Source organism: Myotis daubentonii, chromosome 5, assembly GCF_963259705.1.
Source record: "Myotis daubentonii chromosome 5, mMyoDau2.1, whole genome shotgun sequence".
Classification (NCBI taxonomy): Eukaryota; Metazoa; Chordata; class Mammalia; order Chiroptera; family Vespertilionidae; genus Myotis; species Myotis daubentonii.
The window spans coordinates 76530741-76547438 of NC_081844.1; the positions used below are offsets into that span (position 1 = coordinate 76530741).

A 16698-nucleotide genomic window follows, 5' to 3' on the forward strand; every position below is an offset into this window, starting at 1 on the left:
CATCCCACACTCCTCCTCCAGGCCCGGTCCCTAGGACCCAGCTCCATTATTACGAGGAGGGGGTACAGGATATTCTAAGGAGTTGGTCCCAATTGTTTAGGACTCCTGGGATAAGAAGAGCTGGAGGAGCTCAGGACTCCAGCTTGGCTCTGGAGATTGGGTGATGAGTGGAATTCCTCTCCAATTTTGGTAACTATTTTTGGTGATGAACTTTGACATATTAGAATTTGAGATTTCTACAGCTACCTGGGGCTTCAACATACCCACTTCACTATACTCTCTGTCAGGGATGAGGCTGAAGGGCAGAGGAGAGAAGTCAGGAGCAATTCTGTTTGCTCTGGGTTGCATTTCCTCCCTTCCATCCCTCCTCAGTCCACTCTCCCTGGCTTCACACTGCCCCCAGCCATCCTTATCTGGAAAAGCCACCCACTAGAGGTCTTTGCCAAGCCCCCTTTTAGAAGCCACAGGAGGCTAGTCACCCCTAATCCATTTTTCCTCTGTAAGGGCTGGGCTCTGGAGGAGCTGGAAAGGTCATTTTATCCATCCCTCTGCCCATAGGTGAAGCTACTCTTGAAAAAACCAGGTGGATCTTCTGATGGGCAGGGCTTGAAGTTGGGGTCTTTCCAGGCACCCGCATACAGAATACTCCCCCCTCCCCCCCCAGCAGGAGGCTATCTGTCACTAACACTGCATGTCCAAGGTCAGAGAACAATATTTCTTGAGCTTGGCAGAGCATGTCAAACTGACCTTTGCCCATGTTCCAATTGTCTCATCTTCTTTCACTCAGCCTTCCCTTCCCCACCAAGGACCCACATTCCTTCCAGAGAGCTGGGTCCAAAGAGGGGATCACAGTGCAAGTGGTTTCTAGGACTAAGTATATGGAAGATGTGTCTACAAGGCTTGGTTTCCCTGAGCAACCCCATCCCTGCCATGGCCTTTCCCTAGATCTGTGGTCGGCAAACCGCGGCTCGCGAGCCACAAGCAGCTCTTTGGCCCCTTCAGTATGGCTCTTCCACAAAATCCCATGTGCGGGTGCGCACGTACAGTGCGATTGAAACTTAGTGGCCCTTGTGCAGAAGTCGGTATTTTGTGGAAGAGCCACACTGAAGGGGCCAAAGAGCTGCATGTGGCTCGCGAGCTGCGGTTTGCCGAGCTGCCCTAGATGATGCTAATGATGCCAGCAGGCTTCCCTTGGCCAGCCTGCCTACTGCTGGGTACAGTTTATGCCAGAGACTGGGGAGAGAGAGGAGAAAAGCCCATATCCAGACCTCTCACCCGCAGATATTCCTGTGACTTGGGCCTTATCTGAAGGGCTCTTGGGCATGTGTCAGTGGTTTCGAACCTGTGGTTTTCAGAAACACTGTTCTGATCAATATACCCTGTGGAGGGCCCCCTCCCAGGGAAGGTGCCATGGGCTTTAAGTTCCTGTTGACTGAACCCAAGGTGCAGTAGGCACAGCCTTGTCTTGGGGGCATGTCTAACCAAGAGGTGAGAATGCCTCAGTTGACTCTTCAAAGCCCAGGTGCCGGGAAGGGTTTTTATTATGTAAATCCAGTCAAGCACCGGGAATGAATAGACTCGGGCCAACCCAAGCTCCTTCATCTTGAGTTTTGGTGAAACCTCCTGATATTTGGGGAATTTGGGCTATAAAATAAACACCTGCTTCAGTGCTGGGTGTCTCTGTCTCTCCGCCAGAAGCCCACCTGGACCCAGCTTCTCCCTCTATTTCTGTGTCCAGTCTCCTCATTTCTTTTTCAATCCCAAGCGCCTCTACTCAAAGAACCGGTTCGCGCTCTCTCTCTCCCCGTGCTGGACCCGGAGAAGGGAGACCCCCGACGTAATACCCCCTCAGAGAGCTTCTGTGTGCATTCGCCCAGACAGACCCTGAGAAGACGTGGAGGAGGGAAACCTGCTTCATGTAAGGTCGTCCAAGGTTTTCCTAGCACTTTTGTGCATGGACCCGTTTCACAGAACAATGCAGGGCTGGCATTCAGCACTGAGAGTTATTGTTAGCTGGCAAATAAGACTCTTGATTTGGCAGGTAAATAGCCCCAAGCCCCTGTCTCCGCCGCCCCCCCCCCCCCCCCCCGTGTTCTTTCAACACCCCACCCAACCCCTCAGGTCTGTCCCCAATCCAGTTTCTACCTGTACTGTCCAATACAGTAGATACTAGTCACAAGTGGCTATTTAAATTTTAACTAATAAAGTTTAAAATCCAATTCTTCCATCGCACTGGCCATATTTCAAGCACTCCGTTCGCACATGTGACTCTGCCACTGCCCACTGGACATGTCCATCTCTGCAGAAGCCGGGCAGCAAGGCCCGACACAGAAGGCCTCGGGAGCCTTTTCTGAGCTGCCGTCTGTTCCGGTGCCCATGACTGCACTGCACCTGTTGTTCACTTTTGGGAATGGAACCCGAGTGCACTTGCATTTGAGTTCAGCGGACAGACAGTCTACGGCACGTTCCTCAGAACTCAAAACCCAACATTCCCCTAATTCAATTCACAGCCTTGGCTCTAACGCCAAGCCTCGACTATATTTACATGAGTATGTTCCTGTGTCATGGCTGTCCCCTCCGGCCATCTTCTCCAAGAACACAACTGAAAGGATCCTACAATAGGTGCGTGTCACCTCACCCCACAGTCAAGCTCAGGCAGGATGCCAAGAATGAGGCCATCAGAATGTCTCTACAGAAAGTAAACTCATCTACAATTTACAATTTACCTACAAATAAAAGGCCACACCCCTTAGAACAATTCACTTTTTATAAAAATACAATGTACATATTTACACGCATGTACATATTATGGTCATATATGACTTAGTGGTTAGAAAGCTTTTCCAATTTTAAAAGTCATACCAAGGTGCTCACACTTCCCTCCCTGGGCCTGCTGAGAGCTGCTGCAGCCCACCTGAGGGGCAGGTGGGCGCAGGACAAGGCACTGTATAAATAAACGCAAAGGCTGAGAACCCGCGGGAAACGTTAGTGTACATCTCTGATCAGAAACGTGGCAAGATCCACAGGAAAAAGTGCCATGCTTTCCCCCCAGCCCCTCAGCCCAGGCGGGGAGGGCAGGACTCCTCTGAGGCTGAGGGAACACTGTCCCGCAGGACCACGTTTTTCCTTCACATTTCACTGACTTTGGAACAGCGCCCAGGGCTCAGCTGGGAAGGGAGGTGCTCTTTGGAAAAAGGATTCACTTAGTGCAATTGTCTTAGTGCAGAGCCAGCCCTGGGGTGGTGCTGTGCTTTCCTGAGGTCACTGGTCTGCTCCCTCAGTGACAGCGAAACCCTCTCCAGGCAGCAGGGTTCGGAGGGAAAACCTGGAGGGCTGACTCCTGTCTGAGACCTCCACCTGACGCCAGTCTCAGAACCCCATTTTCCCAGGAGGCAGGGCCAGCTTTACCCCACAGACCCTGTCCTGCCAGGCCCCGAGAAGCCACTGTCCCAAGGAGGGTGGCTCCACCCCCACTCTCTGCACATCCAAGAGTCTTGCTTCTCTGCACCACAGCCACCATGATGCCAGGTCCTGCTAGCCTAGGAGAGCAAAAGATAGCCGGGGACCCAGCTATGGCGCACAAGGAATGGCCTGGATGGAGGACAGCCGGACTGGGGGCAGCAGGCTGTCCAGCCAGATGCTGTCGATGTTCTTCAGGTCTGGGAAGACGCGGTGTAGGCTCAGTCCGCTCAGGCCGATATCCCCTAGGAGGTGTGAAGAAGGTTGAATGAGGATAGGGGGGTTGGGAGGAGGTGAGTCCCCCTAACTCCCTCCCTGAAGGCCGCAGACACAGCAACACCCCTCTTTAGGCAAACTTAAAGGCACGGGCGCAACAGCTAATTTGCAAGCCGTCCGTACCCTGGTGAGTTCAAGGATGCTTCACCTCTGCTGCTCCCTGGCCCTAACCCCTAGCCTTCCCCTCCCTTAGCCCCCCCACATGGTTCTCCCTTCTCCCTCAGGGGCTTCTTACCCCCAAGGCTGTCTGGCTCCTCCTTGCAGCTGAAGTCTCCATATACAGAGGTGGGCTGGGCCCCAGGTTCATTGAGCAGGTACCCCTTCCCATCCACATTTGTTGGCTGCCACTCCGACTGCTCCTGCTCCCAGAGCTGGGGACAGAGGAACAAGAGGCCATCAGCTCACTTCCAGTGCAGACTCACCCAATGGCCCTGCCCTAATGAGCCAAAGCTTCCCAGTCAGGATCACACCCTTGGCCACTTTCTCAGATGGACAGACGCAGAGGAGTTCACTTAGGACAGGGGCCTGGGAGGTGAGGGTCTGCCTTGGACTCACACTCCTACATCAACCCCGGCACCAAAGCTCCTAGCCTTTCCTCTCAACTGGGTAAGGACATGACAACTGGGAGAATGGCTTAAAGCAATGGCTAGCATAATAAGTCAAGAAAAGTGACTAGAAAAGCAAGAGATAAGAAACTATGCCCGTGTAGTTTGTGTGCTGATGGAACAGAGCCTGCATACAACTGCAAAAACTCCTTTATATTCACTTTTAAAACAAAACAGAAAAAACAACCCTAGAGGATAATTAGCTAAAGGAAAAATAAAGCCGCCATATTATAGATCCCCAAGGCTGATTATTGAAACCTGATGCGCATGTCTCAGGCTAGCAGGGCTGGGGCATGTTCGGGCGGGGAATGCGGGCCAGGGACCTGGTCCTGATGGTGCTGACTCAGAGCTATCCGGGGCCCTGAGGCCTGCTCCAGGACAGTCTGTTGGAAACCCGGCATCCCTCCTGTCCTCACTTCCACAGTGTCTTTCCTCCAAGGAGGGCCAGTGGTCCCTAGCCGTATGGAGATGGCACTACGCAAGCAGCCAGGTCATAGCAGTAGCTGCCTAACACTGCCCCCCCCCTCGCCCACCCCACCCCCCGATTTGGAAGCTCTCATTGGTTCTCTCTCTCCTCGCTGAGTAGCAGCTACTTCAAAAGAGTGCCCAGGGGGGAAGGGGCTCTACCTTCATGATGTCCTCAGGTAACTTCCCTTCCTCGTCCTCATCTGTTGTGGCTGTGGATGGGGAATCGCAGAAAGGTTAGCTGGCAGTCAGCCAGGCTCCCCTGCCCCTACACACACACACACACACACACACACACACACACACACACACACCCCTCCCAGTACACAGTTGCCTTGCCTGCCCTGCAGATTCCAGAACAGGATACTCTCCTACTGATTCAGCCTCCCAAACCCTGAAGCCACACCTCTTCCTACTCCCTCGCTTCCTTCCTCACCCTCGGAGACTGGGCTCCAGAGAAGCCAGGAGAACCAGCAACCTTAGATCAAAATGCAGCCCCTGGCCCCCTTCCTCTTCTCTCTGGCCTGCCGCCGCCGGCTCTGGAGTTCTGAGCATCTTTTCTCCACCAGGAAACCCTTCCCAAGACCCCAACAGTCAGGCAGGCAAGCGACGCCCCAGCAGCACGAACCTTCAGAGGTGGAGGGCATGGGCGACACCTGGAAGTTGTACAGGTCACTGGTGCTGTCTGGCACGATTTCCATTGGGATGTGCCAGTCGGGAAGAGTGCTGGTGACGGCACATGGTGACAGTGCTTTAGGGCAGCAGAAAGCGCAGGTCAGAGCTGTGTGCTTCCTTAGTTTGCAGGCCACCCAGCATCCCCTATCCCGGAGCCTGCTCCAACAGGCCACCCAAAGCACGTTGCCGCCCAGATCCAAGAGAAAGAGCTCGCCCCACCCCCTCCGACCTGCACGGTCCCTGCCAGGCCCCGTCCATCTCACCTGGAGTAAGGGCCCGCTCAATCTCCAAGTCCTGCCCCATGAAGCCCTGTGCTGTGTAGCTGCTGTGGTCATCAGGCAGGGTGGAGCTGCTGAGGCCATCGGAGAGGGTATCAGGGCTGGAGTCCCCGTATGACTGCAGAGGGAGAAGAGCTTAGACCAGGCTGCCGTGGCACTACTTCCACTGCCCAGCCTGACTCACAGGTGGCCAAAGACTGGCTGCCTAGGACCACACTCACCTTCCTCTTGGCCTTGCTCTTAGCATCTCGGCTGGACTTGGACTTTCTCTCTGTGGAAGAGACAAGCTCTAAGCCTTGGTACAGGCACACCAGCCCCAGTTGCCTTCCTCCCTCCCTCCTGCTTTCCCTCCCTCCCTGCCTGGGGCTTCTTGAGGACCCAGAGTCCTTGGATACCTTTCCTCTGGTTCTTGGTGAGGGGCGGGAGCATCCGGTACACCCGCACAGCGGAGCTGCCTTTGTTCCTGCTCTGGTCCTTTACCTCCTCAATGTCTGGCAGGGAGTTCATGGCACAGCGAAAGTTGGCCTTCCACGTCTTGGGATCTGGCTCCTTTTCCCCTACTTTGTATCGGCCTAGTGGGCAGAAGGGTGAAGAAGATGGTCAGGGCCATAGGTGGGGATCCTCAGCCGCCTGCTGGCCTGGGAGGAGGAAGGCAAGAGTTTCCCAAGCTCTCATGCTGCCAGGGATCCTCACTGGTCAAACCAGTAGGTACTCCTGCATGACATTCTGCTGGCCCTGGACCCTGGGGTTTCTCAAATGCCCAGGCTTGTATACGCAGACACATCCAGCAAGCCTCACAGATGGGCCCAGCTGGACGCACTAGAGCACTCACATACCCGAAAGTGCTCTTTGTCCTGGACCATGCCCAGACTCCCTACTTGAGCTGTCAGCATCCAGAGGGTAGGGGCTGGGGCTTATCTGATATTTCCAAACATGGGAGTGGGTACAGAGTAGGTATCAAAGAGCAGTTACTGATAGGTGGGCTGACTGGTCTGAGATGGGCCGAGAGCCCCATCCCTCTGGGATAGAAGGAGGCCACCAACAAGATGGGCCTTTAGCTAAGGACCTCAAGAAAAGAAGGCCTGGGCCTCTTAATATCTTGGCTCACAGTTGCTTTTGCCAGGGAGAACTCTAATCCAGCCACAAACTCCTTGAAACAATGGCCCTTCTCCGAAGAAATGTAGGTCTGCCCTCTGCCCCCACCCCCAATTCCATCACAGGAAGCTCAGAAAGCCCAGTGAGAGCCTCTGTGTTAACAGAAGTGCCCCCCCCCCCAACCCCTCCCGGGCTCCTCCTGGGCAAGAGTCACACACCTGTGTGAATGGCCCAGCTCCGGAACAGACAGGCGTCCTTGTTGATGTCCCAGCCATGCTTGGCAGCGTGCTTCCATGGGATCTGGAAGGTCATCTCCTCCTGAACAGCACACACACACATACAGAAGGCTGTGTCAGCTCAGAGGCTACAGGCTGTTAGTCGGAGTCTGCCCAGCCACTGAGGTCTGGGAAAAGGCTGACTTCCCCTTTTCACCCTGACAGCTGGCTTGGGTTGACCCATCCTGAGATTGGCTTGAACAGGCTGCTGCATCACTCTGGATCTCTCAGAAGGGGCTATGGGTTCAGATGAGCTGTGGCACCATCAGCTCAGCAAAAACCTCCCTCTGCCTGTTACAGATGTGCTGGGTGGCATGCTTCTCTGGCTTGTCAGCATCGACATGGAAATGTGAACTTTGTCCATTAGATGGGACTGCTCAGGACACTTTAGGGCCACTGGCTCCTCCACTGGGGGTTCTGGCCGTATGCCTGAGGAAGCCCTGGGCCAGACATGGATGCTGGCTACCCTGTGTGGCCGTGGCACTGGCACTCTAACTCTGTTCTTCGCTGTTTTCTATGAAACAAGAAAGCACAGTGGCATATGTAAAGACTAAGGTCTCACTGTTCTCGTGGCTTAACAGTGTGGATTTCTGAGTCAGACTGCTCAGGTTCAAGTCTTGACATCAAAGTCATTATCTATCTCTCAGTGCCTCAGTTTCTTTATCTGAAAATGGCGATATTAAAGGACCTCCCTCACAGGGCTATTTTAAGGGTTAAAGGACACAATGTGAGTAACGTACTTAGCATGTTGCCACACTCACTTGTAGTGAGTGAACAGTGTGCAGTAGCTGTTATTATGAATACTGTTGTTGTTAGGTCTACAAAGCCTGTGATGCCCTTTATTCACCAGCAAGAGATTTCTTGGGCCTGGGCAACTGGTGCAAGGTTAACTCTTGGGTCACCTGGTGAGCCAGTCACCTTCCTCCTGGCAGCGCCATCTGTCTGAGTAGAGCCCTGCTGGGTGAATTTTTATGGGTCTCCCTCAGGAGAGATCAGAACTCCAGCTCTTTGGATGCTGGAAGGGTCTAGCTGCTGGAAACTGTCAGCGACCTCGGGTAGGTGCCCTGTCCTTTCCTCAAGAAGGAAGGAAGGAAGGCAGAAGTCAGGCAAGTGAGGCCCAGGGCTGGGCCAGCCCACTCCCTGCACACAGGACCCGCTGGAAAACACATCTGCCTCCTCCCTATCACTTCCCTTTTTGAGCTGCATCTGCAGCTTTGGTCCCCCAAAGAACATGGGTTAAAATGTGGCAGAAAAACCCAAAGAGTTACACTCACTTTATTAATCCAGATCAGCCCTGGGATTTGGTTGGAATTAATCTGCATCTCTAGCCAGGGTCTCATGCGCATCCGAGTGATGGGCATGTTGGCTGTAAAGAGAAGACAGAAGGCTCCTGTTTGAGTCTGTTTGAGCAGCCCCTGGGCACTATTTTGCTGCACCCCAGATCATTCAGTTACCTTCCCCTGCCCTCAACCAGGTAGCAGGTAATACAATCATGGGGAGGAGGCTTATACTGAAATAAAACTGCCCTCCAAATCCTTTTAGCATCTGAGGCAACACCATCCTGCCCCTTCCCTCCTGGGCAGTCCTGGGAAGACTGGTGATAGTTGCAGGACTTATGTGCAGGAAAAAGTGACAAAATACACGGGTATCTTAATACCAAAACTTTTCTTCCCAAACTCAGATCCTTTGGGAAGGTAGGGGCTTCTTTTGCTGGATGCCAAGAAATTTCCCTACTTGAGATAAAGCTGTGCACTTTCCCTCATGGGCGAGCAGTCTAGTCTCCCTGCATCGGAGACATCCTCCCCCCACCATCGCCCACAACAGTGCAGCGGCCGCGAGGCGCAACCCTTCCTGCCTGGCTCCTGTCCTCGGCGAAATGAACCAAACACCTGTGACGCCTCCTCCCGCTGCTGCAGCAGGTTCTCCAGCCGCCCAGGGGAGCAAGCCCCAACCCTGCCACCTGTATGGACAGCCTGAAACCTGGGGTCTGGGCGCGAGGCACGGAGCACCCATGCACGCACGGACGGACACTCGAGTCCCCGGCACCGCTCGCGGATGCGCGCTACGAACGTACCCCGCTAACCAGAGGCCCTCCCTCCCCCCGAAGGCTCTGCGCACACAGATCTGCTAAAGCGGCCGGGCGCCCGCAACCTCGCGCACCGCCCGCCCTCCCTGCGCAGCAGCCCGCCGTTCCTCCTGCGCCCTCCCGAGCCCGCGCGGGAACCCAGGCAACGCCGCACGCCCGCGACTCTCCCGCCTGGGGTTTTCAGCCCCCACTTCCTGGTGCCCCGCGCGTCTTTGTTCGATGCCACCCGTCCCCCCTCCCTCCCCCGCGTCGAAGGCAGGCTCACCTCTGCAGCGGGCGCGAATGGGTGGCGGAATCCGAGGGTCCCGAAGCGGTGAGCGCGATTCCGGGTGGGAGCAGGGAGAAGGCAGAGGATGCCCGGGTCGCGGGGCCACTGGGCACGGCTGTCCTTGGCTGGGCACGGCTCCCGCTGGCCTCGGCTCGACCGAGCTCGGACGCACGTCCTACCTCGACGAAGGAGTGGCGCGATCTACCAGGGCAGCGGCGCTGGCCCGCAATCTAAACACTTAGCGGGATTCCCCCAGCCCAGGCCCGGCCCCGCCTCCCAGAGCGCCGCGAGGGCGCCGATTGGCCAGCGCCGCCCCATCATTTCGGGGAAATCAGGCTGTTGTAGAGCTAGCGGCGAAGGGGAAGTACAGGGCGGCTGCTCCTCCCCACCCCCGCCGCCGCCGCCCGCCCGCCTCCTCTCTACCCCCACCCCAGCCCTTCCCCGAGATAGGCTGTCCAGGAAAGCCAAGCGCTCCTGGCCCGCAATTACTCCCCAGCCCGCATTCTCCCAGCCTGCTAGCCCCAGAGGCCGTCTCCTCACCCTCCTCTTGGGGGGTGCAGACGTCTGTCCACGGAGCGCAGGTGAGGTGATCACCGGGCACCTGCCTCCATCTTCAGAGTGGACGCCGGATTAAATTCCTGAACACCCGCTGGTTCCTCCAGCCCGCTAATGGGATGTCAAAAAGGGAGGGTTTCATTGCCCCCTTCTTGAGGGGTGACCCACCTCCGGGTCACTCACCTGCCCTGTAGAAGTAAAGGAAAGCCTGCTCTGCCTGGCTGCTGCCTGGGCCAGTTGGGCGAGAGGGAATCTCAGTCTGGCCACTGATGGCGCAGCCTGCCAGGGGACTCCGGACCTCAATTTCCTCAACCTCAAAATAACGGCCCTCCCTCGCCGGTTTACAGCGACGGGAGAGATAATCTGTAAAGCGCCATGGGCAGCAGATGCTCTGTGGTTTGCGAAATCCCCTGCTAGAGTCTCATAGTGACCAGGGAGACACTTCTCCCCCTTCTCTGTCTACATCCTTGGGACTGTCTCACAGCTGGCCTCGGGGAAAGGGTAAATAAAGAAGGGCTTCGTAGAAGCCAGGACTGCTAAATTGGGGGGCGAAGAGGGGGGATAGCTTTGGTCCCTCCTAGCACTACAGCCTTAGGCCACCTCCACAGCCTTAGGTGGCCCTTGCGTGGGAGCTCCTCAGTGGCAGCGTTGGTGTTGTCTCTGGGTCCTCAGGGATTGGCCCAGAGAGGTTCTGGGCAGCCTGGGCAGATTTAGGGCTGGCCAAGGCCATGGGAATGGCCAAAGGGTTGGAGAGCCCAGGTCCCAGGCCATTTGGGAAGGGTAGCTAGTTAACTTTTCCTGCTTACAACTTAGACCTTGCCTTACCTGCGTACTCCTAGAGGCTGGGCTGAGTGTTCATTTTTCCATTCAGAACTCTGGCCCAGCCGACTCCTTTCTTCACCTCCCCAAAGCTGCTGACTCAAGTAAATTGCTCTTCCTGGAGAGACTGGTTGTGTCAGGCCCTTCACCCCAGCTCTCCCTCCACAGCAGCGCCCAGCTGCAATGATGCAGGCTATAAACAGACATTGATGCAGCATTCCACCTGCCAGTCACTCTACTTCTTCCCGCCAAGGAAGTGAATGAGTTAAGCCAATTCTGGTGGTGGGTGCAAAAGCTGGAAGAGGCAGGAGGAACTGTGAGGAATGAGCCTAGCTGGGTGTTAAGCAAAATGGGAGACCAAGACCCTCTGAGCAAGAGCAGAAATGACTGGCTCCTGAGCTGTGAAGTCTGTTCTCTGTGCAGCAAATGGATGGTCCCTAAGAACCTGACATAACCGCTGGAAAACTCAGAATGAGATTAGGGAGAGGAAGTTTGCATCTCATGTGGTCTGAGAAATTGACCCAGATGACCCTGTGAAGGCAACAGGAGACTGTAAAAAGTGCTTTAAAACAAGAACTTTATATCAATTCACAGGTAATCATCCATATGTATACATGTATATATAATGAGCATCTTTCCATGTTGTGAAATGTACTTCTGCAATATCATTTTCAATGGGTACATATTATTCTATCATAAGGATAAATAAAATTTTACCCAATTAATCCCCTATTGTAGGACATTTAGGTTATTTCCATTTTTTTCATAATGCAAGCAACACTGTATAGCTAAATCTTTGCACACATCAATCATTTTTTGCTTAGGAGAAATTCCCCAATGTTAGGATTTACCAATGAAATTGTCATTAACATCTCTGAAGTGTTCTTTGATTTTTTTTCTCTTTAACTTTTAACTTTAGGGATTCTATTGTATCTTGAAGCCTGTAAGAGAATCTGCTTGTCAGGATTGGGAGTGCTATACTCCAGATAGGTGAAATAAAGCTTCACCTGTTGAAGTACAATTTTTATTGTAACTGCTCTTGATGAATCCCATTCTAAAATGTATCACATATTCCCTGTGATGCTACGCAGAACACAGAGCCTTCCCTAGGTTCTTCTTAGTAACTCAGGGCTGGCTCTTTCTCCTCTCTGACTCAAAATACTCATCCTCTGTGATTCCAAGCATCCCCTCTGGACAGGTGATGTCCAAACCCAAGCTCTGGCTGACACTTCCCTACAATCCCATCCATAGGTTCACACACATACAAGCAGAACTCCTGGCCTCCCCTTCCATGCTGCCCCCAGCAGCTTTCTCTTGTCTTACTTCCAGCTCCCTCCCTGGTGAAGTCTTTCCTAACCTCCAACCTCCCTTTGCCTCGCCTGGTCCTCTGGGTCTTCCTTCCTTGAACTAAGTCATGTCTTCACATTCTAGGACCAGCCGGTGTTGCTACAGCCTCCTCCCCTGTGGCCTGCCCCTCCAGGTGCCTCTGCACTAGGGTCATCTCCCTAACTTTATGACCTCCCTAATATTCAGGTCCACCCTGGAACCCTCTGAGTTCTCCCAGACTCCTCAGCCCCACATTCAAATCAATGCTCACTCTGGTCTCAAGGGTCTCATTCCAACCTTCTCTCCTACAGCTGCCCTACTCTTGGCAGTAACTAGAGGGCAGTGGAAAAGAACACAATTTAAATCCAAAAGCCTGGGTTCTTGTCCCTTTGCTATTTGCTGTGTGATCTTAAGCAAGTTACTGTCCCTCATAGTGCCTCCGTGTTCTCATATGTAAAACAGAGATACTCTAGTCCAGTGGTCGGGAAACTCATTAGTCAACAGAGCCAAATATCAACAGTACTTCTTCAAAATAGACTTGCCCAGGCCGAAAACCGGCTTCTGTGCATGGGCCACGAAGTTTCAATCGCACTGTACGCGCGCCCGTGATACTTTGTGGAAGAGCCACACTCAAGGGGCCAATGAGGCTCGAGAGCCGCAGTTTGCCGACCACGGCTCTAGTCCATCTCTTAATTGTTGTGAAGATGGAATGCAGTAGACTGTCAAACCCCTTCCTAAACTATAAAACATTAGACACATGACATGTATGAATAGAAATGCGTGAACCTTTCACTGCACTTCCATTCTGTGAGCACATGTTGTGCTTTCCCCTTTATGTCTTTGTTCCTTCCATTTACTCTCCAACCCTGACTTTTTGGGATACTTAGCAATTCAATCCCACCCCCCCAATTTCAGTTCTCCCATCTCACTACCCCTCCCCCCACTTCAATTTCAGTCTCTTATTTTAGGGCCCAGAGCAAATGCCTGGTCTATGAAATGCCCCCAGAGCAGCCAGCTAGAAGTCATTCCCCCCTCAGGACCTCCTCAGCCTTAACTTTCATGTTGCTTTTTCGCCGCTTATCACATTCTGGGTGGTGACCTTCTGGGGAACTTTGCATTTTTCCACAAGAGATCTGAGTTCCTCACACCTACAGCTGGAGTTAGCTGGGCCTTAGCTCTGGAGCAGGTGTTCACAGGATGCCTCCTGTCTATACTGTCATTCTCTGAGTGTCAAATTAATGGATAGTTTTTCTGTATAAGGCCCTGGAGTTTTCTAGGCTGGCAAAAGGAGTTGACTGGCTGGCAATCAGGATGCTGGAGGCAGACCAGCCAGTGTAGCTCAGTGGTTTGGCATCGACCTATGAACCGGAGGTCATGGTTCCATTCTGGGTTAGGGCAAATGCCCAGGATTGGGGTTTGGATGGGGTGGGGGGGTGCGGGCTGCGGGAGGCAGCCAATCAGTGATTCTCTCTCATCATTGATGTTTCTGTCTCTCCATCTCCCTTCCTCTCTCAAGTCAATAAAAAAATATATATTTTTTAAAAAGACGCTGGAGGCAAGATCACCCTGTGGGAGCCTCTTCGCTGATGGACCAAATTCTATCCTCAGCCTCCCAGAACACACTGTTGCTGCCTGGGTGGGTCCAGTTAGTCCTGAGATGCAGGACCATTGAGGCTTTAGGTTTTTGAGAGGGGGGCAGCCCTGGGCCCTTGCTGGGCCTGCTACCAGAGAAGAGGCCACAGACCCCAAAGCAAAGGAACCCACAACAGGCAGTCCAGCTTCCAGGTCCGAGGGAGGTCTCTCTTAGATGCTCAACGTTCCTCCCAGCTATCATCTTTATTTTCACAGCAAACCTGGGAGGCAGGCAGCCCCAAACGGTGGCGTGCAGAGTACAAGTCAAACATGAACTCCTCTGAGCATCCGAAGGCTTAGCGACAGAATCCAGGCGGCTTCCCTCTTCCTGAAAGGAGCCTAGTTAGCAGAAAGGAAGAAGTTTCTTAATTCATTCAACAAATGCAAATCACACTCCTGCTCTGGGTCAACTCCAGGTTTGGCCCTGAGGATATGCGGGAGCACGAGTCTACCCCTTCTCTCTCTCAGCTCTGGCAGACGTGCTGTATGACACAGCAGAATAAACGTGCAGTTATAAGATTCCTAAATGCAGAGTGGGAGGTTGCAGCTGCCTGAGAAAGCACGGGGGTGGGGGGTGGGGGGTGGGGGAGCCTGCAGCGCCCTGGGCTGTTCCGGAACCCCGGAGGGAGAATAGTGTCCATGTGGGCTGCCGCTGATGCCCTGTGCAGTTTCATTTCTTATAAACACCGCGATGGGAGGAAAGAGGCCGCGGCTCCCCATCCGCCCCGTGGAGGCCCCCGGGAGGCGGGGTGGGGGAAGGCGGACTCAGCGCCCAGCGGCGCGCCCGGAGCAGCACCCTCCTCCCCCGCGCGAATGGGTCCTGCAGCGCGGCCTGCGCTCACGGTCGTTTGCCCAGAGCGCTCCTGGCAGGCTTCTTAGCCTCTGTGGGGGCAGCTGTACCCCTACTTCGCCCTGGGGAATCCGAATTCTGGTGTGCAGCCCCTCCCCCCTTCGTTCTCCCCCTACCGCCCCTCCGAGCTGGGTGTGTGTGTATTTGCAGGGGAGGGGACACAAGCTCTACGGGCCAACTTCCACATTCCTGCACAGCCCGGGCTGGGGGTGACTTAGGGTGAGCGGCCGGCTCCGGTCTGGCTGGCTTCCTGGAAAGGGAGGGATGGCGGGAGGAAAGGAAAGCCTCCCCGCCGGGCCGCTCGTTGGCGGCCTGGGACCGCCCCTCCCCCCCGGTGGCTGCCCCGCCCAGGCCGGGCGGCTCACCTGCGGGTGCCCAGCCACTTCCTCCTCCTCCCCCTCCCGGCCTCCCGCTGCGAACTTGGGGTTTGCAGCCAGCTCCGCAGCTACAGGCTGTGTGACTTCGGGCAAGCTACTCAACTTCTCTGTGCACATTGTCTAGCCGCCCCCGCCCACCGCAAGATGAAGCCAGTAACCCTTCGGGTGCAGGGCCCTTGGTAAATGCCCTGCTCTCCCTTCTTATCGCCCCCTCCGCCCCTGCCTCTGCCTCCCGGGCCGGCGGACACACAGTAGGCGCACGGCCGTGGCGCCTCCGCCGCGGCTGCAGGGGGAGGCCGCCTTCCGTGCAGCCGGCGAGGCTCCGACTCGCAGCCCTGCCGGCGGGAGTCGGCGCCGAGCCGCGCCCGGACACTCGAGCTGGCTGCCGCCTCCGCTCGGCCTGCGGGGGCAGCAGCGGGGGAGGCCCGCGGGCCGCCCGACTCCGCTCCGCCCCGCCCCCGAGCCCGTTCCGCGGGGCCGCGCCGGAGGGGCGGAGCCTGGGTTTCGGTTTCTTGCAAACGCCGGGGCGACAGGGAAATCGAGGAGTTTCCGGGAACCGCGCCGGGAGTGCTGAGGTTCGCTCGGCGGGCGGGCGGGCGGGCGGCGTCCAGTGCCCCGGGCCCGTGACCCTCTGGAAGTTCCAGCGGGAGCTGGGGAAAACCGGCCCCGGAAAAGCCCCACCTGAGGCACCTGCCCGCAGCCCGCTCCCGGCCGGTGTTCTTAGGCAGGGGACGTGGGGGTCGGGGAGGGGGCTGGATAGGCAGGGGCGGAGGGGACTGCGCAGGCAGGTAGGGTCTAAGGCAGCGGTTCTCAACCTGGGGGTCGAACGACCCTTTCACAGGGGTCGCCTAAGACCATCGGAAAACATATAATTACATATTGTTTTTGTCATTAATCACTATGCTTTTATGTTCAGTTTATAACAATGAAAATACATCCTGCATATCAGATATTCACATTATGATTCATAACAGTAGCAAAATTACAGTTATGAAGTAGCAACGAAAATCATTTTATGGTTGGGGGTCACCACAACATGAGGAACTGCATTAAAGGGTCGCGGCATTAGGAAGGTTGAGAACCACTTAGACTCTAAGGAATGGGGAGACCCCCTCAAAGCACTGAAGTCCCCAGTTTTACCACCCGCTGTCACCCACTGTCACATGTCTACATAGCTCTTGCCATTGCTGAAATTATCCCATTTATGTACTTTATTTGTCGGGGGATTTCCCCTACAGGACTTGGAGCTCCTTCAGGCACGGGCCCTGCCTGCACAGTCCAGCCTCCTGGGTCCCATGGCCTAGAACCCAGCTAACCACTAGGAGAACCTCAGTGAGTAAAGAAATGGAGCTGGAGGCATCTAGAGTGGGCCTTGTGGGGACCTCTGGACCCGCTCCTGGCCCTCCAGCCCAGTCGGGTCCTGTGGATACCCTCAGTTGAAGAAGGCCTCAGCCCCTTTTGGGGGAGTCCTCTGGCTCCAGATGGAGTAGTTTGGGCAGTGAGCAGACTGTAGTCATCACAAAGGAATGCTGGCTGTGGGGGTCGGCCACTTCCTCCCCTCCCCAGGGCTTGCAGCTCAAGCCAGAGATGTTTGTGGGTTGAGCCTGGATGGGAGCCAGAGAGGCTGGGAGTTTGGAATGTTGAGGCACAGCCCAGG

The 16698-nt window shown here is 55.1% G+C and overlaps 1 protein-coding gene across 4 annotated transcripts; it reads right to left on the reverse strand.

The window, feature by feature from the left end:
* Positions 1 to 2749: 2749 nt before the first annotated feature.
* IRF1 (interferon regulatory factor 1) lies at positions 2750 to 9705 on the reverse strand. 4 transcript variants are annotated; one of them, XM_059698338.1, is made up of 10 exons: positions 9480 to 9703; positions 8403 to 8494; positions 7072 to 7171; positions 6154 to 6330; positions 5980 to 6029; positions 5744 to 5876; positions 5434 to 5556; positions 4968 to 5017; positions 3971 to 4106; positions 2750 to 3704 (listed from the first exon to the last, which is right to left on the reverse strand). In XM_059698338.1, exons 2-10 carry the CDS (start codon positions 8487 to 8489, stop codon positions 3571 to 3573), a joined length of 990 nt encoding a protein of 329 aa, XP_059554321.1. In that variant the 5' UTR covers positions 8490 to 8494; positions 9480 to 9703; the 3' UTR covers positions 2750 to 3570. The 4 variants fall into 4 exon arrangements, with proteins under 4 accessions (XP_059554321.1, XP_059554322.1, XP_059554325.1 ...); XM_059698339.1 differs by lacking the exon at positions 9480 to 9703 and adding an exon at positions 7286 to 7450; XM_059698342.1 differs by lacking the exon at positions 5434 to 5556 and having other exon boundaries at positions 9480 to 9705.
* Between the last annotated feature and the right edge of the window lie 6993 nt (positions 9706 to 16698).